General features: G+C 41.7%; 1 protein-coding gene across 7 annotated transcripts in view; it reads right to left on the bottom strand.

Moving 5' to 3' along the window:
- Nucleotides 1-27,442, bottom strand: part of mta3 (metastasis associated 1 family, member 3) — a 236,151-nt gene that overhangs the window by 150,120 nt on the left and 58,589 nt on the right. For all 7 annotated transcript variants that reach the window (XM_048535934.2, XM_048535930.2, XM_048535931.2 and 4 more), the window contains exon 4: nt 9,828-9,954. In XM_048535934.2, coding sequence (XP_048391891.1) covers nt 9,828-9,949 — 122 coding nt within the window. In that variant the 5' untranslated portion in view covers nt 9,950-9,954. The remainder of the gene's footprint in view (nt 1-9,827; nt 9,955-27,442) is intronic.

Genomic DNA, 27,442 nt, shown 5'->3' with positions numbered 1-27,442 from the left:
CCTCTGCAGCAGCTGCCTTTGTCTTTCTGGTTGGCAGTAGTCACGGGTATGGAAGATACTAAGGAGCCATGGTGAATTTCTGTAGAACATCTTATAGGTGGTGGAGGGGGTGAATGTTGTGGATGTGGTGAGATCAAGTTTCTTTTAGGAGCTTCCAGCCAAATGGAGAACAATGAGGGAGATGACAGCTTAGCAGTATTATCACTTCTAAGCTACAAACTCAGCTAATGTTCTGGGCACGAGTTTGAATCCTGCCACAGCAGATGGAGGAATTTAAATTTAATAAAAATACTCCAAATTATGAATGTAGCGATGACCTTGAAACCATTGTCCATTATTAGAAAAACCCATCTGCCATACTCCACTAACGTGACTCCAGAACCAATGTTGACTCTCAGCTGCTCTCTGAAATGGCCTAGCAAGCCACTCAATTGCTACAAAAAGTCTCAAAAAAAAAGAAATGAAACTCAACAACACACCTGGCATTAGCATAGGCACTGAAAGTGAAAATGGTAAAAACAGATCTGCCAACCCTGCAAAGTCCTTGTTTCTAACATCTAGGGCTAATGCCAAATTGGGAGAGCTGACTCAGACTAATCAAGCAACAGTCTGATACATTGTACTCAAGGAACCACACTTATAATGTCCTCCAGACACGAATATCACCATCCCTGGATATATCCTGTTGCACTGGCAGCAGAGACCTAGCAGAGGTAATGGCACTGTGGTATACAGTCAAGGGTCAGTCTGCGAGTATTCAATCAGCACTGACTTCAGATTGAACGATGTCTCATGGTCTCAGGTTAAACATAAGAAAACCTCTTCTTGATTACCATACATCGTTCTCCCTTGGTTCCATGTTGAACAACACTTGGTGGAAACACGGAGGGTGACAACAATGCAAAATGTATGCTGGGTAGTGTAGCAACTTTGAGAGAGCAGAGCAGGTGACCTGGCACAGGAGCTATGGAAGGCAGTCAAGACTGACTGTGGGGCTGACAGGATGCATAACAAAGTATTCCCCATTTCCAGTTTTGCCTCTGTCTACTTTATGCTTTACTTAATGGTTCAAGAGAAACCACTAACATATTGTATCTGTGTGTGCACACGCGCATGCGTCTGTGTGTGTGTGTGCACGCGTGTGTGTATGAGAGTGAGAGAGAGTGTGTGTGCGCGTGTACGTGTGTGTGCATGTGTGCGCGCGTGTGTGGGGACGGGGGTCTTCAAATGTCCAAAGTGGCTCATAGATGCCCACTCTCAAGTTGCGACATCTATTTGGTCTACCCCTTTGAGAATTGTGATAATAACACACAACATGATGTTGGGTGTTTTCAATGCAAACACAGGACTTCGTCTCTGCAAGGACTATGCAGTGGTCAGTCTCACCCATGTTGTGCATCTGCAGCTGGTATACTGAGGAAGAGATGGAAGTATGTTTCACTTCTTGTTGGCTCCCTAATTATTTGCCTCAAACCCAGTCAAAGATTTAGTAAGGACAGCAGTTCTCGTCCCCTAAAGTGTAAACGTGAAGCAGATGAGTTTTTATAATAATCATTTCTCAGTCATCATTTGGCTTTTTTAACTGCAGTTTTTTTAACAAACTGATTTCAGTTTCCACCATGTCATGGAGGGATTTAAACCCATTACCTAGATCCCTGGATTACTAGTCCATGGACAATATCACAATGCCATCATCTCCCCTATGGCTGCTGATGCAAACATTCCAGTAATTTTCAAGGACTCATGCCAATACACAATTTTCAACGTCAGACCAGTGACTGACTCATGTTCTCACAGCGTATTTGATCTTGGGCATCTTCTTCAGGATGGATTCTCCTTCTTCCATTCAGATATCAATTCATCCTCCCAGAAAATTCCTACACTGCAACATGATTATTTGATGAGTCAACAGGTGTCATAGTTTTTTTTTACATAGAACATATTTCAATGCTTCGTTTGTTTGGCTGGAGGACTCATTTTCATTCATCACAATCTGTATCTGAAACTTCTGCATGCCTTCACAGCACTGTTGATATCACTTGCTTGACCTCACTCACTGACATACCTTATAACAGTGGGTAAAACATGCAGTTCTGGGGTAAATAAATAGAGGCTATAAATGAAACAATAGTATTTTGTAGCTGAAAAAGGGGTCAATTTATATACCAAATGTATTTTTTTATTCACTCACAGGACTTGTGCTTTGCTGGCTGGCCAGCATTTCTTGTCCATCCCTAGTTGCCCTTGAGAAAGCAGTGGTGAACTGCCTTCTTGAACTGCTGCAATCCACATGCCATAGATTGATCCACAATGTCCTTAGGGAGGAAATTCCAATATTCCAAATGTGCAAAAGCATGACTTTTGGTACCTAAAAAAAAGTAACCTGATACGCCAGTTTACCTTGTACATAGCAATCTACAGCTTCCGTGATGATAAACTCAGCCGACGCGTGTGAACTATGCATAGTGACATTTTTTATTCACTCATTACACGTGGGCATCACCTTTATTTACTCTTGTGAAGATGGTAAGCTGCTGCCTTGAACCACTGCAGTCCACAAGCAACAGATAGACTCACAATGCCATTAGGAAGGGAATTCCAGGATTTTGACCCAGCAACACTGGCAATATATTTCCAAGTGAAGATGGTGACTGGCTTGCAGACGAATCTGTAGGTGGAGGTGGTGGTGTTCCCACGTATCTGTTGCCCATCTGGTGCTGTCTAAGGAGGCTTTGATAAATTATTGCAGTGCGCTTTGAAGATAGTCCACATTATTGCCACGGTGCACGGAGTCGAGTGTTCAGGATATGCTGCCAATCAAGTGAGCAATCACCAATCATCCCTCTAATGAGAAAGAAGCCCTAAGATCTAGTTGACTGTGGCAAATTTACCTTTACACCCACTTCTGCCCTTATAATGGTGGGAAAGTTTTTGAAGCAACAACTGGAGGTAGTTCAGCCTCTACGCTGAGGAGCTCTGTCACTCAAAACACTGTAAAATAATTCAATGGAAAGCTTTCAGAAGGGGAAAGAGTGTAAAATAATAAAACTGTTGCAAGTTTTATATACTCACTCACAATAAAAGGTACAACATAAAGCAACAAGACTGAATAAATCTGATCTTGGTGCTTCATTAATGCAAATGCACAGACATGCCAAAGGAGACAACAAATCTTTACCATTGTGTTTTCTCTGGCTTAGTAATTCCTCTGCAATAAATGTTTAATTTTGTGTCTTCACATAACAATCAGTGTTGCAAACTAGGTAGGAGGAACAGTAAGCAAAAAAAAAGAGATTTCCAGCACTGATAACAATGCTGAGTACAGTAGCAAAGCTTAAAATATATCTGCTTTCATTAAAAAGCTCCAATCATCATCCTAAAAAACAGATAACAATTTTTTTCAAAAAATTTCAAACAAATGAAAGGCAAGTACAAGCAATCATCTCCAACTTAACCACCTCCTATTGATCTACCACTTTTAGACAAAATGGAATTTACACAGCAGGTCAAATTAGATGGGGAAGTTCTCAATATTGCCACCTGGCTGACTACCGAATTATGAGCAAGCAACAGAATACGGAACTTTTCTGTTGTCAAATGTACGATGTATGCAGAATAAAAGGATGGAATGCAGACATGCCATTTTGATGACAGACTACCACTGCTTAAATTCTCATCTGACCTTCTTATCCTACCTGATTTAATGAAGAGGTTTTCCATATCACATCTTTAATTGGACTGAAAGTTCAGAAGAAACACTCAGCAACAGTTTATTACGCCTCATTAGAAATACTGGCTACAACATCTGTAACAATTTAAATGGATATGGCAATATTTACAATCGTATTACGAAGAACTGCATTACCCAAAACAGTGTGGACTTGTTCTATGTCAGATATAATTCAAAGCATTACCGGTTCTGACAAATGTCAAAAACCAAGAAGAGGAAGACAACTAATAAAAAAAAAGACTATATTGAAAATACTCAGCGGGCCTGTCAACATGTGAAGAAAAAAACAGGAGTTTAGTTCACAGGCTGATGATCTTTCAAGAGAACTCAAACATTAGTGATATAATAAATTTTCAATAAGGGTTGACCCTTGCAAGGTCTAACTATTATTTGAGTATTCAGAGTCAACAATGATGTACTACGCAAGAGAGATCAAGACACATCACTGTGGACACTTAGGTATTATATTAATTAAACTGAAAATTCTCAATTAAAAGAATCAATGGATAAAGTATTCATTAAGAGGAGATAATCAACACTGATTTGAAGAAAGGGCAGTGAAACAAGCAACAAATTGACAAGAAAAAACGTCTAGTGAAATTCTCATATACATTATTAACAAAGATGCGTGTTAGTGTAATATAGCAATTGCCCAGCAACTTTTTCCAATTACTTCTGCAAAAAGGAGTTTCACTCCACAGGAACATCTCCAGTAAGAAATGGGGTTGAGGTACGCAGTGAGATAACAACGTGAAAAAGTTAAGTTGAAAGTGCAAGGTGAGAGGTCAGTTAAGCCCCAACCAGGTTCTGATGGATTATGCCATGAGATAGTTTAAAAATTCTAGATGTGATACCAGAGGCAATATCAACAAGTGTAATCTTTACAAGTAAAGAAACCCTAGAAACCTTAACCTAATTACTGCAGTAAAGAAGCATTCAAAAGAAGCAGCATGCAACACAAAAGGTTCAAGAGATTTTGAAAAGAAAGACTGCCATCTTAGTGAATTAGCGAAAGACCTAATAGAAACATTAGGCAAGGGCAATGCCAAGGAGGCTCAGTTGCTGAGTATGTTCGAAAACTGAGATTAATAGATTTTGCATATTAAGAACATCAATGGACACAGGGACAGTGCAGCAAATTAATGGTTGAAGTAGATTATCCACGGTTTCAATGAATGGCAGAGAAGACTCAAAAGGCTGAACAGCCTCCACCTACTCCCACTTCTTTTTTGTTTATATACAAACCAACACACAAACACATTTTAGAAGGCCTTCAATAAGGTGGGATATTTAAGTGCAGAGTCAGGAACCAGTTTGAGAATGAGTATGGTTGCAAATGGATAATGCAGTAGAAATAAAGAGACTTCACTCATTCTGGCTGAAAATGGAAAGTGACGCTAGCAAGAATTGTTCTGGAACTATTGCTGTTAACCACGTGCACCATTCATTTTAAAACCACAGGACTATAATTGTTGTAGCTAATAATGAGCAGACACGGATTAGATCAAAGTAAAACGCAGACGCACTGGTTTTCAAAATGAGCAAATAAATAGCAAACACAATTTAAGATAGTGAAATGTTCTAATCTTGAGGAAAAATACCCACGCCACAATCCTTGGAAGCTAAGAAATTAAATGTGGTCTTGGAGAAAGAAATGTACTGCTCCCAAGCAATACAGTTTGTTGCAGTCATAAAACTACTGGCAAAGTGCCCATTTCTAGAAGCATAATGCAAGGAAACAATATAACATTTTTATGTAACATTCGTTGGATCAAACTTGAACTACTACATGCAGTTCTACCCTCCACAATATAAAAAGAATTTGAAGCTCTGAAGGAAGTGCAAAAAGGTTTAGGAAAATGCTACCAGAATTAAGATATTGCAAATAACAGACAATGTTGATCAGACTGACCTACTTGTACAAGGAAAAGCAACAATAAGAGGAGAGATGGTAAAGGACTTCAAAATTGTAAACAGCATCAAATGGCTAGGATGTTGAGAAACAATTTCCATTTGAGGTGGTGTCCAGAATAAGGAGATAGAAATATGACAGCCACTAATAGATCAAATGAAGTTTGGAGGAATTTCTTTTCAATCAAAGGACTAAAGTTTCACACTTCTCAATAGCAAATTGGGGTAAGTTCCTGATCATACAGTACTGAATGGTGGCTGACATTGGGGGAGTCAAGCAAGGTCGTGGTGTGATGGAGGTTGGTGTCATCCGAATATAGGGAGAAACTTACATTGTCTTTTTGAATGATGGATTGACAAGCAACAAATACAAGAGAAAGGTAATGGTGGAGTGGTGGAACAGAAGCTTTGGAAATTATTCTCTGGGTACTTTTAGCTAATGAAAATGAAACCAAATGAGTGCATTTACATCCAGCTGGGCAATAGTGAACAGAATTTGTTCAGAAGGGAACAGCATGGTCAATAACATCAAAGACTACAGAAGGGAGGGAAAGGGTCAAGGAGGGATTGTTTTCCTTTGTCACTTGCACAACGCGTGAATCTGACATCTGTAATTTTGGTACAACGGCAGGGGTAGAATTCAAATTGGAGGGATTCAAGCAGATTAGTATGAATATAGAATTCACTGCCACAAGGAGTGATTGAAGAAGATCGTATTGATGCATCAGATAGAAGGATTGCTGTATACATGAGGAACAAAAGAAAAGATGAAATTAAGGATTAGGGAGGGAAGAGGAAATTAGAGTTAAAGCCAGTTATTGCAGAACATAAATACCAATATGGATCAAATGATTTGTTTCTCTGCTGACATTGTTGATGGTTTTCTCAGATATGGCCCTCCTCACCTTGAAAGCTGCTGTCATTACCGTTTTATTGAGGCTGGGGGGGGGGGGGGAAAAGGGTCTTAATTCCCTCCCTCAAGTTGCAAATAAGGAATGCCATTTCCAATATCTCTTTACATTACAAAGCCCTTGAACATGTTGTCAACTCCCAATCACTTGTATTTTTTCTAGAACTTCATGCCTGAATTTCACCGAGTCAGAATATTTTTTCTGCCACAGTGCCAACAAGGCCCTGGACAAAGTCATAAATAAGCTCTTATCCAACAGTAAAGATAAATTGTATATCTTTTACTTCTCGACCTGTTTGCAACATTTGATGCAGTTAACAATACTATTCTCTTCCAGTCTTTGTTAAATGTCACTCAGCTGAGTTGGATTTCACTGTTTTGTTTTATTTTTATCTATTCTGTCCCAATCACAGAATCATCAATGAAGACTTCTCTTCCACAACTACATATCATCTCTGGCATCTCACAAGGGTCCTTCCTTGATCACAATTAAGCTGAGCATCATGTAGGCCAAATGCCTGAATACCCATTATCAAAACAAGTCTCCTATGGGAAACATGAGTGCTTACAGTGTTTCATATCAACAAAGTATGAAAACACAAACTGACAAGCGCATGCTGACAACACACAGTTCTATGTCACCACCATCCCCAAGTCGGATTACTTAACTGGCACCTAGCTGTGGATAAGCAGAACTTGCATTCTAATAAATATTAGGGAGGCTGAAGCCATGCCTTTGTTTCCTGCCACAAACACTGTACTCTAGCCAGTCTCTGTGGGAATGTCCAAGGTTCAACCATATGGTCACAACGTTAACTTTATTTGATGCAGAGATGAGCTTCCAAATACATGCCATGTAATTACGACCGCTTACCTACGCCTCTAAGATTTCCTGACCATGCCCAATCTCAGTTCATCTGTTATCAAAGCCCTCAAATAACTCTGGCTTTATTATTCTAATGCTTAAACATATTCAAAGCTCTGCAAATGTAAGATCACAAAAAAGAACTCTGCAGCCTCTGTCATACTGCCAGCAAATTCCATTCAATCATCCCTGCCTCTAGATTAAACAACACCTTAACTTTAAAATTATCAATTTCAATAAATCAATTGTCTTCAGGAATTCAAATGACATCAGTGATGACTCAATGAAAGCATAGTGATTACCTGTTTGCCAATGCCCGTACTCGGTGCTGTTTCAGAGCTGAATGCACAATGAAGCATTGATTTATTCTCGATTAAATGCATCAATTTCAATCTCACAATCAAAGAAAAGCGAAGTAACACACCAGCTTGCTCCAGGAAAGCCCAATCCAGAGCACAAGATTTTAAAGTTTTATCAATGATTTGTAGCTCGGGTTGTGGGTGAGGTTGTTGATTTGCTCACCAAGCTGGCTTGTTTTTGTTCAAACGTTTTGTCACCATGCTAGGAAATATCATCAGTGAAGCCTCTGATGAAGCGATGTTATTCTACTCCACTTGTGGTTTATACTGTCCAGTCCATTATGGTGAGTAGTGTCAGTTCCGGTTTTATTCTGTATGGGTTTGTATATGGGTCCAACTCTTCATACTTGTTGATTGCATTATGGGTTGAGAACTGTGCCTATGTTTGGCTTGGGCTACTACAGTTATATTGTACCAGTTAAACTGATGTTAGTTCTTTCTACGCAGGTAACAGGAACAGCACCTATACAAAATCTTCACGATGAACGGATATCCCTGAAACTTCATCCGTGGGTGCCTAAGTAAACAAAAGGACACAGTATGCCCTAACACACTGGGCACACTGCCCTACGTCAAGAACATTTTAGAACTGACGAGACCCCCAAGGAATCATAGTAGCATGCAAGCCCAGAGCCACTCTACAACAAATACTCACATCTATGAAAGACATCATTCCCACGAAACACAGAACTACATAGTTTACAAAATACCATGCAGTGACTACCATAACCATTATATCGGACAGACAGGAAGGAAACTAGCCAACAGAATACACAAAAATCAGCTAGCAACAAAACGATACAAAGAACTTTCCTTAATACCAGTGGACTCGGGCAACAAAGGCCATCAGTTTAACTGGGGCAATATAACCATAGTAGCTTAAGCCAAACACAGACACATACAGGAATTGCCACAGGCATAGTTCTCAACCCATGATGCAATCAAAAAGTATATAGAATTGGACCCCATATACAAACCCATACGGAACTAAACCGGAAATGAAACTACTCACCATAACAGACCAAACAGTACAAATTCCAAGCCGAGCAGAACAACATCATTTTGTCGGAGGCCTCACTGGTGATGTTACCTAGCATAGTGATGAAACATCTGAACAAAATCAAGCCAGCTCAGCAAGCAAGTCAGTAACCTCACAAGGTTTTTAAACCATGATCAAATCCTGTCAGTATCGGATAAATTCTTTTATCTCAACAGCACACTCTCTCACAATGTCAATACTGAAAACTAGAAATATGCAAAATTTATCAAAACAAGAGAAATTTAGGCCAGATTTCAAACATTAGTCTGGAAAAGAACAGTACATATACTTGTCATGTTGAAAATCCTTACGCCAAAGTGCCACCCAGACTAATCTATGAATGAAACACACGAACTATGTATCAGCATCTTACCGAGAAGCTCAACCAGTTTTGCTAGAGCTGCCTTGAGAAGCTTCTGATGATTATATGTCAGGACAGAATACCAGACATGAAAGTGGTCACTTAAGGTGGCTTGCCAAGCATTTATACTATATTGTGACAAATCAAGGTGGGCCCGTCCTATAGCCAAGTCGCCTGACATTCTTTTATTGAAGAATTCCTTCGACTGAGATCTTGTTCTGGGTGCTCTCATAAGGGTCAAAGGAAGAACTACAAAGGCACCCTGAATTCATCACTTAGGAGCTTTCATAGTAACTTCAAGTTCTGGGAGAACTAGTCCTAGGATTACTGTTCCTGCCACAACTGAATACAAGATAGTGCAACTCCTTTGAAATGTAAATCAGAAGTGCTTGTGTGCTCATGAAGGACAGTCAAGGCAAGAAGCATCAGCAGTTACGTAACATAGTCAGTTGCCAATGGCAAGTTTAACTGGACAAATGAAATAGTTGAACACTCAACTACAATTTTTTTCTAAATCAAAAGGAGCTGACTGATTTACCAAAGTACTCAGTAGACTTAGGCTTTTGAACTTGAAGATGTTCATCTCTATGCAAAATCCACAAGATGGGATTTGGTACAAATTAATTTCTTCGACTGAAATGCAATTTCATACCTTATGTGCGTGGCCGGAAGGGACTCATACTGGCGAGATAAAAATATCTCTCGGTGTTTAAGTTGATGTCTTTGTTTCTCTGTCAAATCTAAAATGCTTGGGGTTTCCAGTTCTTCCTCCATTTCTTCTGCACAGGATAAAATACAAAATATATTAGCTTAAAAAAATCATTTTCTTGGGGAGGCTTTGAGCTGTTAATTTTTTTCCCCCACAGGGAAGGTCATATCTTCAAACATCACACCACACAAATTTACAATGCAAGGCATCAAATTACTTTCAGTATTCATCCTAGCTGGGACGAAATATACCCGAAATCTTTTGAAGCAAATTCAGTACAGCATGTAACACAATAGACAATGATCATGCGTACAGATAGATTGTGAAATTGATCCTTAAGAGTACTGGGGGCATGAAAAGACTTGAGAGGTTGGGGAAATGTGGCAAAATTATAATACGCTTGCCTGAACCTATTGTACAACAAAGCAATTCTGTGATCAGTAAATAATCATTAGCTCCAGTTTTGAACAACAGTAACTTAAGGAATCAATAACAGATTCTGCATTTTATCAGAGGAGCCAGCTGGCAACAGCTGGCATAAATTAGAAGCCAAGATCCTCTGTAGGGTCTTCAGAAATAAATTATTGAAAGATTTGTTTGCTTTCATGTCATTGATTTTATATTTTTTCTCCTATATGACCTTTCATACAAATATAAAACTGCCTAATTATAAGCAAAGAATGCCTATGACAGCCAAATGAAACTTAATAATGATGTGGCACAAGTGGTTATTGAAGATTCCTGGGTCCAGTCAGGGGAACATTGTAACAGCTTGGTGTGGGAATCACAAAGGCAAAAGCACAGGCTGAATAAGAAGCAGACATGTTAAACATTAGACCAGTGAGAGGATCAAAATTTGTGACAGAGCACCTGTGGGATTGAAACTTTAAATGAATACAGCTTCAGGCTTGCAAAACAAAAAAATCCCTGAATACTTCTCCACAGAAGTTCTCCCTCAACCTTGCCATTTCACGTGGCCTCAGTACTTACGCCAAGATAGTCACAGACGAGAGCATCTCTAGTCACTTCCTTGCATCATTCTCCACAAACATCCACTATCCCAACTTTATTCTACAACCTCCTCCAGAAAAACATTCTGCATTTACTTAATACTTCATTTCCAAAACTTTAATGATTCAGCTTCAGATCCTTCAATTCCCATGAGTAAATCGGTATCATATTAGTAAGCTCCAAGCATGAGCAACCAGGAAAGAGTGCATTTTGCGTGAGGCACAGCCAGAGTGAGTGGGTGGTCTGAAAATCTGGTGCCTGGTGAGAATTTGGGGAGAGGTGCTTTTTGCTACAGAGTTTGTAAGGCCTACATTCCATTATAAGGGTCACTGGGAAAGAAGGGCCCTACAGTATCTGAAATTCAGATATTAAGCATCTTCCAAAAGGTATATTTTAAAGGGTTTAAAGAGTTCCCTTCTTGCTCCAAGTAGGAAATTAGGAATATTTCCAGTGTCTAGGGTTAGTACATGTGCAGGAATTGTCTCCAGCTGCAGCTCCTGAAAGCCCAGGTTTTGGAGCTGGAGCTGTAGACAGGATGACTATGGAGGACCCGTGAGACAGAGAGTATCATGGATAGCACAAGTAGAGAGGTGTCCACACTGTAGGCTAAGACCCCAAAGGCAGGAAAGGAACAGATGACCAAGAGGACTAGACAGAAAGTGAAGGAATTTCCTGTGGCTATACCCCAGTAAAACAGATATACCATTTTGGATACTATGGAGTGGAATTGTTTTTCAGGGGAAAGCAGCAACAGCGAAAGTCATTGCACCATTGGGGTCCTGCGCAGGGGAAGATTAAAAAGTATACAAATGCTACAGTTATCAGTGATTCAATTTTAGGGGAAAATAGGCAAACATTTGTGTTCAGAATGAGACTTCAGGATGATAAGTTACCTTCCTAGAGCCAGGGGTCAAGATATCTTAGAGCTGCTACCAGGCAGACTGGATGGGGAGGTGAACAGCCTGTGGCAGTGGTACACATTGGTACAAATGACATAGTTTTAAAAAAGGATGAAGTCCGAGAAATAGAATATAAGGAATTAGGAAATTGAAAAGTAGGACTTCAAAAGGTAGTGAACTCAAGAATACTACCAGTGTCACATGCTTGTCAGAGTATAAACAGCAAGTTATGTCAGATGAATACTTGGCTGAAAAGACGGTGGAAAGGGAATGGTTTGAGATTTCTGGGAAATTGGATCATTTCTGGAGAAAGTGGGACAAGTACAAACTGAACAGTTTACACCTGGGTAAGAGATTATGGGAACTGCAGGTGCTGGAGAATCCAACATAACAAAGCGTGGAGCTAGATGAACACAGCAGGCCAAGCAGCATCTCAGGAGCACAAAAGCCGACGTTTCAGCCATAGACCCTTCATCAGAGAGGGGGATGGGGAGAGTGTTCTGAAATAAACGGGGGGGCGGACCGAAGATGGGTAGAGGAGAAGATAAGTGGAGAGGAGAGTAGAGGTTGGGAGGTGGGGAGGAGATACTTCAGTCTGGGGAGGACGGACAGTTCAAGGAGGCGGGATGAGGTTAGTAGGTAGGAAACGGAGGTGCAGCTTGAGGTGGGAGGAGGGGATAGGTGAGAGGAAGAACAGGTTAGGGAGGCGGGGACGAGCTGGGCTGGTTTTGGGAAGCAGTGGAGGGAGGGGGGGACCTGGGCTGGTTTTGGGATGCAGTGGGGGAAGGGCAGATTTTGAAGCTTGTGAAGTCCACATCCAACTTTTCTTTCGATTCCTTCCACTTCCTACAGACAAAAGGGGGTGGCCATGGGTACCCGCATGGGCCCAAGCTATGCCTGCCTCTTTGTAGGTTACGTGGAACAGTCCCTCATCTGCACCTACACTGGCCCCAAACCCCACCTCTTCCTCCGTTACATTGATGACTGTATCGGCGCCGCCTCTTGCTCGAACAGTTCATCCACTTCAACACCTTCCACCCCAACCTCAAGTTCACCTGGGCCATCTCCAACACATTCCTCACCTTCCTGGACCTCACTGTCTCCATCACAGGCAACCAGCTAGAAACTGATGTCCATTTCAAGCCCACCGACTCCCACAGCTACCTAGAATACACCTCCTCCCACCCACCCTCCTGCAAAAATTCCATCCCCTATTCCCAATTCTTTCGCCTCCGCCGCATCTGCTCCAAGGATGAGGCATGCCACTCCTGCTGTTCCCAGATGTCCGTGTTCTTCAAGGACCGCAACCTCCCCGCCACCCCGCAGAGAACACCCTCGACCGTGTCTCCCGCATTTCCTGCAACACATCCCTCACACCCCACCCCGGCAATAACCGCCCTAAGAGAATCCCCATAATCCTCACATACCACCCCACCAACTTCCGGATACAACGTATCATCCTCCGACACTTCCACCATCTACAATCCGACCCCAACACCAAAGACATTTTCCATCCCCACCCTTGTCTGCCTTCCAGACAGACCACTCTCTCTGGGACTCCCTAGTCCGCTCCACACTCCCCTCCAGCCCCACCACACCCGGCACCTTCCCCTGCAACCGCAGGAAGTGCTACACTTGCCCCCCCCACCTCTTCTCTCACCCCATCCCAGGCCCCAAGATTTCCATGTCAAGCAGATGTTCACCTGCACATCTGCCAATGTGGTATTCTGCATCCGCTGTACCCGTTGTGGCTTCCTCGATATTGGGGAAACCAAGCGGAGGTTTGGGGACCGCTTTGCAGAACACCTCCACTCGGTTCGCAATAAACAACTGCACCTCCCAGTCGCCAACCATTTTAACTCCCCCTCCCATCCCTTAGACGACACGTCCATCATGGGCCTCCTGCAGTGCCATAATGATGCCACCCGAAGATTGCAGGAACAGCAACTCATATTCCGCTTGGGAACCCTGCAGCCCAATGGTATCAATGTGTACTTCACCAGCTTCAAAATCTCCCCTTCCCGTACTGCATACCAAAACCAGCCCAGCTCGTCCCCTCCCCCGACTGCTTCCTAAAACCAGCCCAGCTCGTTCCTGCTTCCCTAACCTGTTCTTCCTCTTACCTATCCTCTCCTGCTCCCTAAAGCCGCACCTCCATTTCCCACCTACTAACCTCATCCCACCTCCTTGACCTGTCTGTCCTCCCCGGACTGACCTATCCCCTCCCCACCTAACCCTAACCCTATACTCTCCTCTCCACCCATCTTCTCTACCCATCTTCAGTCCGCCTCCCCCCCTCTCCCTATTTATTTCAGAACCCTCTCCTCAACCCCCTCTCTGAAGGAGGGCCTAGGTCCGAAACGTCAGCTTTTGTGCTCCCGAGATGCTGCTTGGCCTGCTGTGTTCATCCAGCTCCACACTTTGTCATCTTACACCTGGGTAAGATGTCCTATGGGGAGGATCTGCTAGAGTTGCTGTGAAGGTGTTAAACTAATAGCGGGAGATGGGAATGTACACAATGAGTCAGAGAAAGAGGTATCACAGAGAACAAAAAAGTAAATAAAGAAAGTGAGAGCCAGAGAAATCAAGGGCTAGGATCAAAGAGGGACACTGTGAAAAATAATGGGAATGGAACAATGTTAAAACGTCAGGCCCTAAGGCTCTACACCTTAATGTGTTGAGCATTCCTAATAAAGTGCTTGAATTAATTACAAAAATGAAAACAAGTATGATGTAGTCAGCATTACTGAGTCTTGGCTGCAGGGCAACCAGAAGTGAGAGCTAAACATCCAGGGAAGTTTAGTATTTAGGAAGGACATACAAAAAGGAAAAAAAAAAGTGACAGGAGTTGCACTGCTAATTAAAGAGCAAAATCAATTCAATAGCAAGGAAAGATATTAGCTCCAACAATGTAGAATGTAGGGCTGTATGTAGAATGCATCCGTATGGATATATGAAATGTGAATCATGCTTGACAAATTTACTACAGTTCTTCGAGGATGTAACTGGTTGGGTTGATGAGGTGAAGCCAGTGGGTGTGGTTTACACAGCATGTAAAATTAAAGCACATGAGATCATAGTTAGTGTATTGACATAGATAGAAAACTGGGTGGCAGACAGGAAACAAAGTAGGAATAAACTGATCTTTTTCTGAATGGTAGGCAATGACTACTGATTTACCACAGGGATCAGTGCCAGGACCCCAGCAATTCACAATATATACTCATGATTTAGATGAGGGAATTAAATGCAATATCTCCAAACATGCAGATGACACAAAGCTAGGTGGGAGGGTGAGCTATTAGGAGGGAACAGAGATGCTTATGTGTGACTTTGACAAGCTTAGTGAATAGGCAAACATAGAGCAGATGCATAGAACGTCGAAAATGTCAGGTTATCCACTTTGGCAGTAAAAGCAGGAAGGCGGATTATTGTCTGAAGGTTTATAAATTGAGAGAATGGAATGTGCAATGAGACCTCTGTGACGTTGTAAACCAGTCGCTGCAGGTAAACATGCAGATACAGCTGGCGGTAAAGAAGGCAAATGATATTTTGGTCTTCACAGTAAGAGGATTGGAGTACAGGAATAAGGATGTCTTGCTGCAATTATATAGGGCCTTGGTGAGACCACATCTGGAATTTGAGAGAGATTTTGGTCTCCTAAAGGAGTACAGCAAAAATTTATCAGACTGATTCCTAGGATGGTGGGATTGACGTAGGAGGACAGACTGAGTCACCTAGAAGTATAGTCACCAGAGTTCAGAGGAACGATGATTGTTTTTTTTCCGGGGGGGGGGGGGCGTTGTCTCATACAAGCCTGTACAACCTATAAAACAGGACTAGCCAAGACAGATGCAGGCAGAATGTTCCCGATGGCAGGAGAGTCCTTAACCAGGAGTCACAATCTAAGGATACGTGGTAAACCATTAGGACTGAGAAATATTTTCATCTAGAGAGTGGTGAGCTATGAAATTCTCTGCTACAGAGACCAGTCAAGGCCAAAACATTTATGATTTCAGGCATTTGGCACTAGGGGCTAAGAGGATCAAAGGTATGGGGGGGAAAGCAGAAACCTGAGTTAGATAACACGATGTGGAGCTGGATGAACACAGCAAGCCAAGCAGCATCAGAGGAGCAGGAAAACTGACATTTTGGGTCGGGACTCTTCTTCAGAATTTCTGAAGGGTCCCTACCCGAAACATCAAGCTTTCCTGCTCCTCTGATGCTGCTTGGCCTGTTGTGTTCATCCAGCTCCACACCGTGTTATGTCAGATTCTCCAGCATCAGCAGTTCCTACTATCTCTGTAACCTGAGTTAGATGATCAGTCATCATCTTAATGAATGGTGAAACAGGCTCAAAGGGCCGAATGACCTATTCTTACACTTATTTTCTATGTTTCTACATTTCATACCATTTCCGCAGCTACAAATCTATTCAACATTTACTTCCATCTTTAACATACTAGTCTTCATGTAAACTTCTACTCTCTTTAAGAATGGGTGTGGTGCCAGAACATCTCTCATCAGTTTTTCCTGGAATCCAAAGAGTAGGGACTTGAATAGATATAAGAAATAGATATAGGAAAAGTATTCCAAGATAATAAAATGTGAGGCTGGATGAACACAGCAGGCCAAGCAGCATCTCAGGAGCACATATCTTGGAATTCTCCAGCATCTGCAGTTCCCATTATCTCTTATAGGAAAAGTATTGTAGTCTTTCATCATCAAATCTGACTGGACCACATGTGGCAGAACGTAAGAACTAGGAGACAGAACAAGCAATTCAGACCCTTGAGTCTGCTCTGCCATTTAATGCAATCCACGCCTGAGCTCATCTTGGTCTTCACTCTAGTTTCCTGCCGGTTCCACATGATCAATTGCTAATTAAAAGCCTGTCTATTTCCTCCTTAAATTTGTTAACTGTCAAAGCACTTCCACAGGGACACAACCATTTGAGAGAAATAATTCCTCCTTATCCATTTTAAATCTGCCACCTCTTCGCCTAAAACTTGTGACTTCTTATTCCAGGTTGCCTCACTAAAAGGGGAAACATCCATTCTACGTCTACTTGGAAGACTCTAGCACTTTATACAACCTCAATCAGAACTCTTCTCATTCTTCTAAACCCTGGCAAGAATAGGCCTAAACCACTCAATTCCTCCTCCTAAGCTAAGACTTTTGTTACTGAAATTAATCCAGTGAACCTTCTCTGAACTGCCTCCAATGCAATTGCTTACGTACACAGGGGACCAAAAATATACAAAGTACTGGCCAGATCCTGCTCTCCTTGACCAAAATAGTTTGCTATTGCAGAATCATCATGGAATGCACAGATAAGCCCAGTTTTTTTTGCCTACTGCAGTATTGCTTAAACCCCTCTTCCCTACCTCTTCATCCAGATCTCTAAATAAAAATGAAGGACTTCACAGACTTCTCCATCACTGAGACAGAGACTACCCCTTCCCTGCTTCATTGGTCCAAATTTGCTTTAAGATTCTTCCACTACCTGAAATTGCATCATTCTCCAATTTCTCTCCAAAGTCATCTTATAACACAAGACGGATTTCTCCCTCCCATGAATGCATTCTCATAAACCTATCTTTCCGGTTTCCGTGTTAGGTTTTGTTGCTTGTGGCTCTCTCACTTTCACCACTGTTACCCTCGCCTTCAAGCAGCACAGATCTTGACTCTCTGCCCTCACAAACAACTATTACATCTCCAACCTATCTTTCTTGAACAAAGTTCTTGAAAAATAATTTGCACTTCCCAAATTTGTGTCCATGTTTTCCAGAATCCAAAGACAGAGAATTATGTTACAATAATAGTAAAAATTACAATTTTAACTTGCAACATGTGATTGTTATACCCAATATTTTATATGGATGCACTGACCATCTGACCAGATTGAAGCAAGCTTCGTGAGACTATGTGAAATAAACAGAAATCTCTGCACTAAAATTACTACACTTACTAAAGATATAGAAATCAGGAAACTGGGTCAGGGTCCAGAAATTCAAAAATCACATTTTAATTCTCATAATAACTTCACAATTTGGAAGATGAAATAATCTGATATTTGCACTGAACTATAGTGGAATTTCAAAGGAGGAAATAAAAGGCCACAATTTTCTGATTCGTTCCTAAATGTGGTTGTCATGTTAGGTACTGACTAATACCTAATCCACAACAGCGAGATAACTCACCCACCACTCAACTCATTAACAGCTGAGCGGGGGAGCAAAGGTTAGAGTCTTACCCTATCAGAGGCATCAATAAAGACAATATGGGTCATTTTACACAGCCAGCCAGTGATAAGCAACGTCTGGATTCTACAGTCCACAGGTCAATGTTTACTCCTCAGGGAACAGACGCCCATAATTTCCTTTCAAGTTTTCATCCCTTGGACTTAAGGAACAGAATGAATATCATACAGGAGGAACAAATCAGAGTGACAGAAAATAATGGTTACATATATACTTCACTAGATCAAAATGGAGATGAGGGTGCAGGTGAGCAAATCTGCTGAAATGTGGTGTGAGGGTACAGAAATAGTGAAAAAAACGGATGCAATGTGAGTGAAGAAGTTTGCCCCATGCTTCTTCTGGCACCCTCAGTTGCTGGGATCAGGGTATTGTTTTCAAGACCAGATTAAGCAGAGAAGTCAGTATTAATAGTTGTTCAATTGCTAGCATACTTATTTCTGAAACACAAGGTGCCAGTTTCAAGGTCTACTGCAGTGCTCGAGTGTAAGATGCAATGTACCATTGTTGAATGTACCATCTTTCAGTTAAGATGCTAAACCAAGACTCCATCTGCCCACTCAAAGATATACAAGTCCACAGTACTGTTTTGAGAAGATCAGGGCAAATGCTTATCAACAACACTAGAAAAAAAAAACTGAGCATTACCACATTGTTGTTGGACAATTGGCAGAGTGCAAATTGTCTGCCTGGTTTCCTGCAATGACAACAGCGAATATACTTTAAAATGTACTTCCATTGGATTTACAAATGAAATGCTGGAGAAACACAACAATTTAGCAGCATCTGTAGTGCTGTTCCTCAGCTTTCATTAAATTGCACTGGAATTCTGTAACAGGCCTACGACTAAAACATTGGTGTGACAGCAAATACTTTATTGAAAAGGCAACTAAAAGTTCGCAGTCATTCTTATGCAAAGCAGTGACCCATTTTGCATTTAATTTCACCAAAGTAAAGGAGTCCACACTGAGCAGTGAATGCTGGAAATGGGAGTGAGGAAAGATATGTTTGGTAGCGACATCCTGCTAGAGGTGGCAGATGATGCTTCGATTCATGTTGGTTCAGTCGTTAGCTTTCGGTAACTGTGTCTGCACAGAGGTTTCTATCCAGTACAAAGTTGTGCAGGTTAAGTAGAATGGCCACACTAAATTACCCCATAATGCCCAGGAATGTGCAGGCAAGCTGGATTAGCCATGGTAAATATGCTTGAGGATTGGTGCAAAGGTGATGGTCCAAGAAGTCTCCTTCCATACCGTAGCGATTCTAGGTTTACACGTACAGAGAACCCTGTTGCTCTGGCATGTAGGGAAAAGGAAAATGCGTCATACATGGCATTGAGCTTTTTAGGATACCTTGTGGTAATAGAATGTGTGATGCAAATGTATGCTATCTTTCAGAAATATACTCTCTAGTGTTTAGAAGAATGAGAAATGAAAGAATTGAAACATATAAAACTAAGAGGGTGGACAGGGTAGGATATGAGAAAATGATTCTCCTGGTTGAGGAACCTAGAACACAAGGTCAAGTTTCAATGTAAAGGGCTAGCCACTTAGGATTGAAATTAACAGAAATTTATTTAATGGTGAAGCAGGTTTGGAATTCACTATCCCATGGGGCTGCTACAATGTACTCATTAAGTTTGTTCGAGGCAAGGCAATTTTAAGGAACTACAGGAATTAAGAGTATAATACTGTACAGCATTCCTGTGTTCTAATGCAGGGAGATGGATTTGAAGTAGATCAGTCATTTTATTGAATGGCAGAGGAAGTCTGAAGGTCCCCTATCCACTTCCTATTTATCAGTATCTCAACTCCATCTACTTCCCTCTCTTTGGGAAATAAAATGCCCTAGCACTACCAACATACATCAGTCTCAATTGTGAATTTTCAATTAATCCCATCTCTGTTTCTCAGGGAGATTTCTGCTATCTTCTGCATGAAGGTATTTTGTCTACATTACACCAGTTACTGTACTTTAAAAAGATGTACTTCATTATTTGTACAGCACTTTTGATTTGTCCAACTGCTATAAAGAGCACTATATAAATTCAAGTCTTACTTTTCTTTTGACTGCACTTCGGAATGACCCAAGTTTAATTTTAAAATGTTATGCTCCTTTGCTCTTGTGGTTAAGTCTACAAAGGAGTTTCTCTTCAGAAAGGATAAATTTAGATAGGATAAATGCAGGATGGTCCTGGTGACCAAAGAGTCCAGAACCGGGGTCACAGTTTAAAGAAATGAAGTAGGACATTTAGAACTGACAAGAGGAGAAATTTCTTCATCCAGATACAGAGAAGACTGTGGAATTCTCTGCCACTGAAAGTGGTTGAGACCAAAGCATTGAATATTTTCATGACAGAGTTAGATACAGTTCTTCAGGCTAGAAGAAGTAATGGGTATGTGAAGAAAATGGTAACTAGGTCTGAACTGGATGACAAACCACAATTTTATTGAATAGTGGAGCAGACTCAGGGTCGAATGGCCTTCTCTTGCTCCTATTATCTATGTTAATGAAAGCACTGGGACGAGAAAAGGTACAGAATGATAAACAGAAACATGATAGTTTACCCTTGTTCAGTTATTCACAGCTTTCAAATGCAAAGAAAAAGCAAGGAAACACACTGGTCCAAAGGTGTGATGTGAAGTTGAAAAATAGAACTGAAATTCAAATCATGTAATATACTAACATTGTAATTAAATAACTTCCCACCTTCTTGCTCTATCTCTACTCTAGGAAACACACGAGCATTTTGCTTTAACCACTGTCTCCAATCTAATCATGTCCCACAAAGCTCTCTCTGTCTCAACCAAATTTAAATTGAACACAGCATCACTAAATTATATTCCCTTCTTCCTAATCATGGTTTGTTCCAAAGTAAACAGTTCTAAAATCTGAAGCTATTTTTGTTCAAAGAAGGAAATAACAGAAGTTATAGCATTACATAAATAACTCCAAAGAAGTAGATCCTTAAGTTACTTCATGACCTGACCTGATTTTCCACTCAACATTCAGGCAGTGAGGTGTCAGAAGCAAATTTATTCTTTGAAGTAGTGAAACTCTAGAATTCTTTATTGTAGAGGATTGTACAGGCTGAATCATTAGTATAGTTAATGCTTAGATGGACAGACGTTTAATCACAAATCATGGGGAAGAGACAGGAAAGTAAAGTTGATGATTGTCGGATCAGCACAGATGACTCAATGTGCTGAAATGGCTATTTCTGATTCTACGCCTTATGGTGTGATGCGACCAGACTTTTGAACATTTCTGAAGAACTGCGAGTTTATCAAAATAAAGCTTATTCAATAATGATGCAGTCTGGTATGCAGAAGTTTCAGTGCCTATCCGTAAAAATGTCCCAACTCACAGACAGACATGCTTCAGGTATAAAGAAATAAATGCAGATTTTTCTGCAGAAATTGAATTCCTGGCAAAAACGTAAATAGTGGAATTTGAAATCAATAATTTTTTTTTAAAAAGTCAGGAATTATGAATCTACTGATCACCATGAAATCATTGCTGATGGTCAGAAAAACCCATTTGGTTCACTAATGTCCTTCAGGGACGGAAACCTGCCACCCTTACCTGGTCTGGCCTACATGTGACTCCACACCCACAGCACTGTGGTTGACTCTCAATTGCCCTCTGAAATGGCCAACCAAGCCACTCAGTTGTACACATTGCTACAAAGTCTCAAAGAAATGAAATTGGACAGATTACCTGGCATCAACCTAGGCATCTGAAAACACTGAAACAGCCCTGTCAACTCTGCAAAGTCCTCCTCACTAACATGTGGGGGTTAGTACCAAAGTTGGGAGAGCTGTCTCACAGACTAGTGAAGCAATTGCAGGTATGATTCTGTGAGTATGACTATGTCCCAGACACCACCATCACCATCCCTAGATATGTCCTGTCCCATCAGCAGGACAGACGCAACAGAGGTGGCAGCACAGCAGTATACAGTTAGGAGGGTGTTGCTATGGAAATCCTCAACATTGACTCCAGACTCCATGAAGTCTCATGGCTTCAGGTTAAACATGGGTAAGGAAACCTGCTGATTACCAAATACCATCCTTCCTCAGCTGATGAATCAGTACTCCTTCACGTTGAACAACACTTAGTGGAAACATTGAGGATGGCAAGGGCACAAAATGTACTCTGGGTGGGGATTTCAACGTCCACCACCAAGTGTGGTTCGGCAGCAGTACTATTGTTAAAACTAGTCGGTTCCTAAAGGACACAGCTGCAATACTGGGTCTGCGGTGAGTGGTGAGGGAAAAACATCCTTGTCTTCATCCCCACTAATCTGCCAGTTGCAATTGCATCTGTCAGTGACAGTATCGGTAAGAGTGACCATCGCACAGTCCTTGTGGAGACAAAGTCCCGTCTTCAAATTAAGGATAACTCCCATCGTGTTGAGTGGCACTATCACTGTGCTAAATGGGACAGACTTCACACAACTCAAGAATAGGCATCACTGAGGCGCTGTGGGTCATCAACAGCAGAAGAATTGTACTCCAGCAAAATCTGTAACCTCGTGGCCCAGCATATCCCCACCTACCATTACTATCAAGCCTGGTTTGATGAACAGTGCAGGAGTGCATGCCAGGAGCAGCACCAGGCATACCTGAAGATGAGGTATCAGCCTAGGGAAACCACCAAACAGGACCACTTGCACACAAAACAGGGAAAACAGCAAGTGATAGACAGAGTTAAACGATCTCATAACCAACTGATCAGATCTAAGCTCTGCAGTCCTGCCACATCCAGCTGTGAATGGTGGTGGACAATTAAACAACTTACGGGAGAGGGTGGCTCCACAAATATCCCCATCCTCAATGACAGAAGAGCTCAGCACATCAGTGCAAAAGATAAGGCTGAAACTTTCGCAGCCACCTTCAGCCAGAAGTGCCGAGTGAATGATCCATCTCGGCTTCCTCCAGTGGTTCCCAACATTACAGGTAACAGTGTTCAGCCAATTCGATTCACTCAAGAAACAGTTGGAGACGCTGGATACCGCAAAGCCTACGGCTCTGATAACATTCTGGCAATAGTATTGTGCTCCAGAATTTGCTGCTGCCCTCACCAATGTCTTCCAGTACAACCACAACAGTGGTATCTACCTGACCATGTGGAAAATTGCCCAAGTATGTCCTGTACACAACAAGCAGAGCAAATCCAACAAATCCAATTACCGCCCTATCAATCCACTCTCAAGTATCTTTAAAGTGACAGAAGGCTATCAACAGCGCTAACAAGCAGCACCTGCTCAACGACACCCAGTTTGGGTTTTGCCAGAACCACTCAGCTTGACCTCATTACAGCCTTGGTTCAAATATGGACAGAAGAGCTGAAGTCTAGAGATGAGGCGAGAACGACAGCCCTTGATATCAAGGTTGCGCTCAACCGAGTAAAGCATCAAGGAGCCCAAGCAAAACTGGAATCAATGGGTATTGGGGGAAAACCCTCTGATATTGGAGTCATACCTGACACACAGGAAGTGGTTGCAATTGTCAGAGGTCAATCATCTCAGCTCCAGAACATCTCTACAGGGGTTTCACAGGGAAGTGTCCTCGGCCCAGCCATCTTCAGCTGCTTCATCAATGGCCTTCCCTCCATCAAAAGGTCAGAAGTGGGGATGTTCGCGATAACTGCACAATGTTCAGCACTACTCGTGACTCCTCAGATACTGAAGCAGTCCATGTTTAATGCAACGAGATCTGGACAATATCCAGGATTGGGCTGACAAATGGCAAGTGACATTTGTGCTACACGAATGTCAGACTATGACCATCATCAATAAGAAACAATCTAATCGCCGTCCCTTGATATTCAATGGTGTTACCATCACTGAATCCCCCACTCATCAATATCCTGGGGGGGTTATTCATTGACCAGAAACGCAACTGGACTCACCACATAAACACAGTTAAACAAAAGCTAGGAATACCGCAACAAGTAATTCACCTCCTGACTCCTCAAAGTCTGCCCATCATCTACAAGGCATAAGTCAGGAGTGTGATGGAATACTCCCCACTTGCCTGGATGAGTGCAGCCCCAACAACACCCAAGGAGCTTGACACCATCCAGGGCAAAGTAGCCCATCTGACTGGCATGACATCCACAATCCTCCACTCCCCCACAACCAACACTCAGTAGCAGTAGTATGTACTATCTATAAGATGCACTGCAGAAATTGTCCAAAGATCCTCAGACAGCTCCTTCCAATCTAGAAGGGCAAAGGCTGCAGATATATGGGAACACCACTACCTCCATGTTCCCCTCCAAGACACTCACCATCCTGACTTGGAAATATATCACCATTCCTTCGCTGTCACTAGATCAAAATCTTGGAATTCCCTCCCTAATAGCATTGCAGGTCAACCTACAGCAGGAGGACTGCAGCAGTTCAAGAAGGCAGCTCACCACCACCTTCTCAAGGGCAACTAGGGATGGGCAAGAAATGCTGGCCAGCCAATGATGCCCACATCTCACAAATAAATAGAAAAAAAAACACCTTGACCATGGGGTTATACTTGAAGGCACAAGGATATAATGTAGGATGTTCCAAAGTCTTGTTGTTTGATGGTTTGGCTCATGTGGTCACTAATCACACACAGTCATCTCTGAAGCCTTTCAAACAAAAATTGCTTCGGAAATACAATCTTGCGATGTTCTTCCAATCAAAGAATAAATACATTACTGTCTGAACTGACATAGATGGTCTCAGAGATAGTAGGAACTGCAGATGCTGGAGAATCCAAGATAACAAGGTGTGGAGCTGGATGAACACAGCAGGCCAAGCAGCATCAGAGGAGCAGGAAGGCTGATGTTTCGGGCCTAGCAATCTTCCCAAGTCAGTCACAGGTCTAAACAGCAGAAGCAGATCACCAGTCACATCATTTCTGGGAAAACCTGATTAAGGAAAAAAGCCAATGCCCAGTGAATTTTCAATTCCCTCCTTTATATAACCAAAACCAATTACGTACAAAAAAAACGTGAAGCCAAGTTTTTAAAGGGCTGTTGAAAAAGAATTTATGACCTTCAAATAATATTAAATATAAAGCATTTTCTTAACAATCTGTCGATAAGAGGAGGTAATATTTCATTTAATTAGACATTCGCGTCAACAAGATACCTAACAACTACTGACGTGTTAAGGTCAGATATTTGCTAGGCTACTCGATACCATTACTTCCAGATTTGAAAGCAAAAAGGTTTAAGAGCATTAAATGTTCAAACTCAACTCACAATTTAGCTTAATTTTCAGCTCAGGTAAAAATTCTGCTTGCTTTAAAAATTACTGAAAGTGTACTGTTTGGAACCCTGGTCACTGACTAAGAGAGCCTTGAATGGCCCAGATTAACAACCCCAATCTGCGAACCCTGGCTGACAGACATAAACAAGAGATTCAGAAGGTCTCCTCAGTCTAGGGACTGGCTTTGAGCTGGCTATTCAGTGCCCATGCACACGTAATTAAAGGGTGACTTGCCGAAAGGATACAGGTCTCTGTGTAGTTATTTCAAAAGACAGTTTTTAAACTTGACTGCTACTGCAGTTAATCAAAGCTACTATGTACAATTCATACAGTACTGTCTAATTAATCACCTCGTTGATCACTAGTAGGTTCACCGCATGGGCTTAATCTGGATCCTGTTAAACAAAAAATCTGCAGTACATCAACATAAATTGGCATTAAGGTAAACTAATACTATATATTCAAATGGAGAATGATCAATGTCACTGCGTCATAGAATAATACAGCATGGAAACAGGTCCTTCTGCCCAAACTGGTTCATACTCACCATGGTTAGAGATAGTAGGAACTGCAGATGATGGAGAATCCGGGATAACACAGCAGGCTAAGCAACATCTTAGAAGTAGGAAAGCTGATGTTTTGGGCCGAAAGGGTCTAGACTCGAAACGCCAGCTTTCCTGCTCCTAAGATGCTGCTTGGCCTGCTATGTTCATGCAGCTCTACACCTTGTTATGGGATACTCACCATGGTGCCCACTCAGCTAGCTCCAATTGCCTGCATTTGGTCCATATCCTTCTAAACCGTTCTCATCCATGTTCCTACCCAAATGACTTTTAAAATGATGCAATTGTACCTGCCTCAACCACTTTTTCTGGCAGCCCATTCCATATACACACCACAATCAGAGTGAAGAAGTTGCCCCTCAAATTCTTCTTAAATCTATCACCTCTCACCTTAAACCTATGTCCTCTCATTTTCAACTCCCCATATCGGGGAAAAAGACTACATGCATTCAACCTATCCATACCCTACATGATTTTATATACATCAATAAGGTCACCCTTCATTTTCCTATGTTCTGAGGAATGAAGTCCTACCCTGGCCAACCCCTCCCTATAACTCAGGCCTACTAGTCCTGGCAACATCCTGATAGTTAATTCTTCTTTGCACAATTTCCAGTTTATGTCTTTCCTATAACAGGGTGACCAAAACTGTGCCAAATATGTCAATTGCAGCCTTGTCAATGACTTATACAACTGTAACATAACATCCCAACTCCCATACTCAGTGCCTCGACCAATGAAGACCAGCATGTTAAATGCGTTCTTCACCACCCTGTCCATCTATGACACCGCTTTCAACGAACTATGAACTTGTACTCCTAGGTCCCTCAGTTCCACAACACTCCTCAGGGCCTTAACATTTACGATACAAGTCCTCTTCTGGGACCTCTTATATGCCGCCCTGTTCTAGAACCAGGGTTCAAATCCTTTCAATGGTAAGTGGTAATGCAGCCATGTTTTCATCTTTCTCCTCATATACTGGTCTTGTATTCTGGGGCTGAATTGCCTATCCTGTTTCTATGTTCACCAGTAATGAGAAATTGCTATTATTACCTGTTCCAAAAATACCTATTCAGTTTTGAACAGTGTGATAAGTTTTCCTCTCAATTTCCATTCCAATAAGCATGATAGCTAGTGTCTCTGCTTTCAATTCTGCTGTGAAAACTGAAACTCCTCCGCACCTTTCAAATGACCTTGAATTCACTCCTATTGTACATTCAATATTTGAACTGCTGTCTGGTAAGGGAGTTGTGCTCCACATGTCGTTTGAAAATATAGATTTATTTTACAATTTAACCTTCCAGCTTGAAAGAATTGTGTATCAAAACCCTACAGCTCCTCTGTTCCTGACCATCTACTGAGCCCTGCTGAACAATAAATACCCCAGCCTCACATAGGGGTAGTTATATCTCAGTTATGGAAGTCAACTTTTCAAACAGGCAACTGACATCAAAGTCTGGATTTCCCAATCTCGGCCTGATTTCCACACTTGTCCATCCGCCTCCAAACCAGACAGGAGAAATTCAGATATTTGAGGCGCACTCTTTTGTAATTCAGGACAAATCAG

The sequence above is a fragment of the Stegostoma tigrinum genome, chromosome 9 (genome assembly GCF_030684315.1).
Source record: "Stegostoma tigrinum isolate sSteTig4 chromosome 9, sSteTig4.hap1, whole genome shotgun sequence".
NCBI lineage: Eukaryota > Metazoa > Chordata > Chondrichthyes > Orectolobiformes > Stegostomatidae > Stegostoma > Stegostoma tigrinum.
This window is presented reverse-complemented; position numbering and strand designations above follow the sequence as displayed.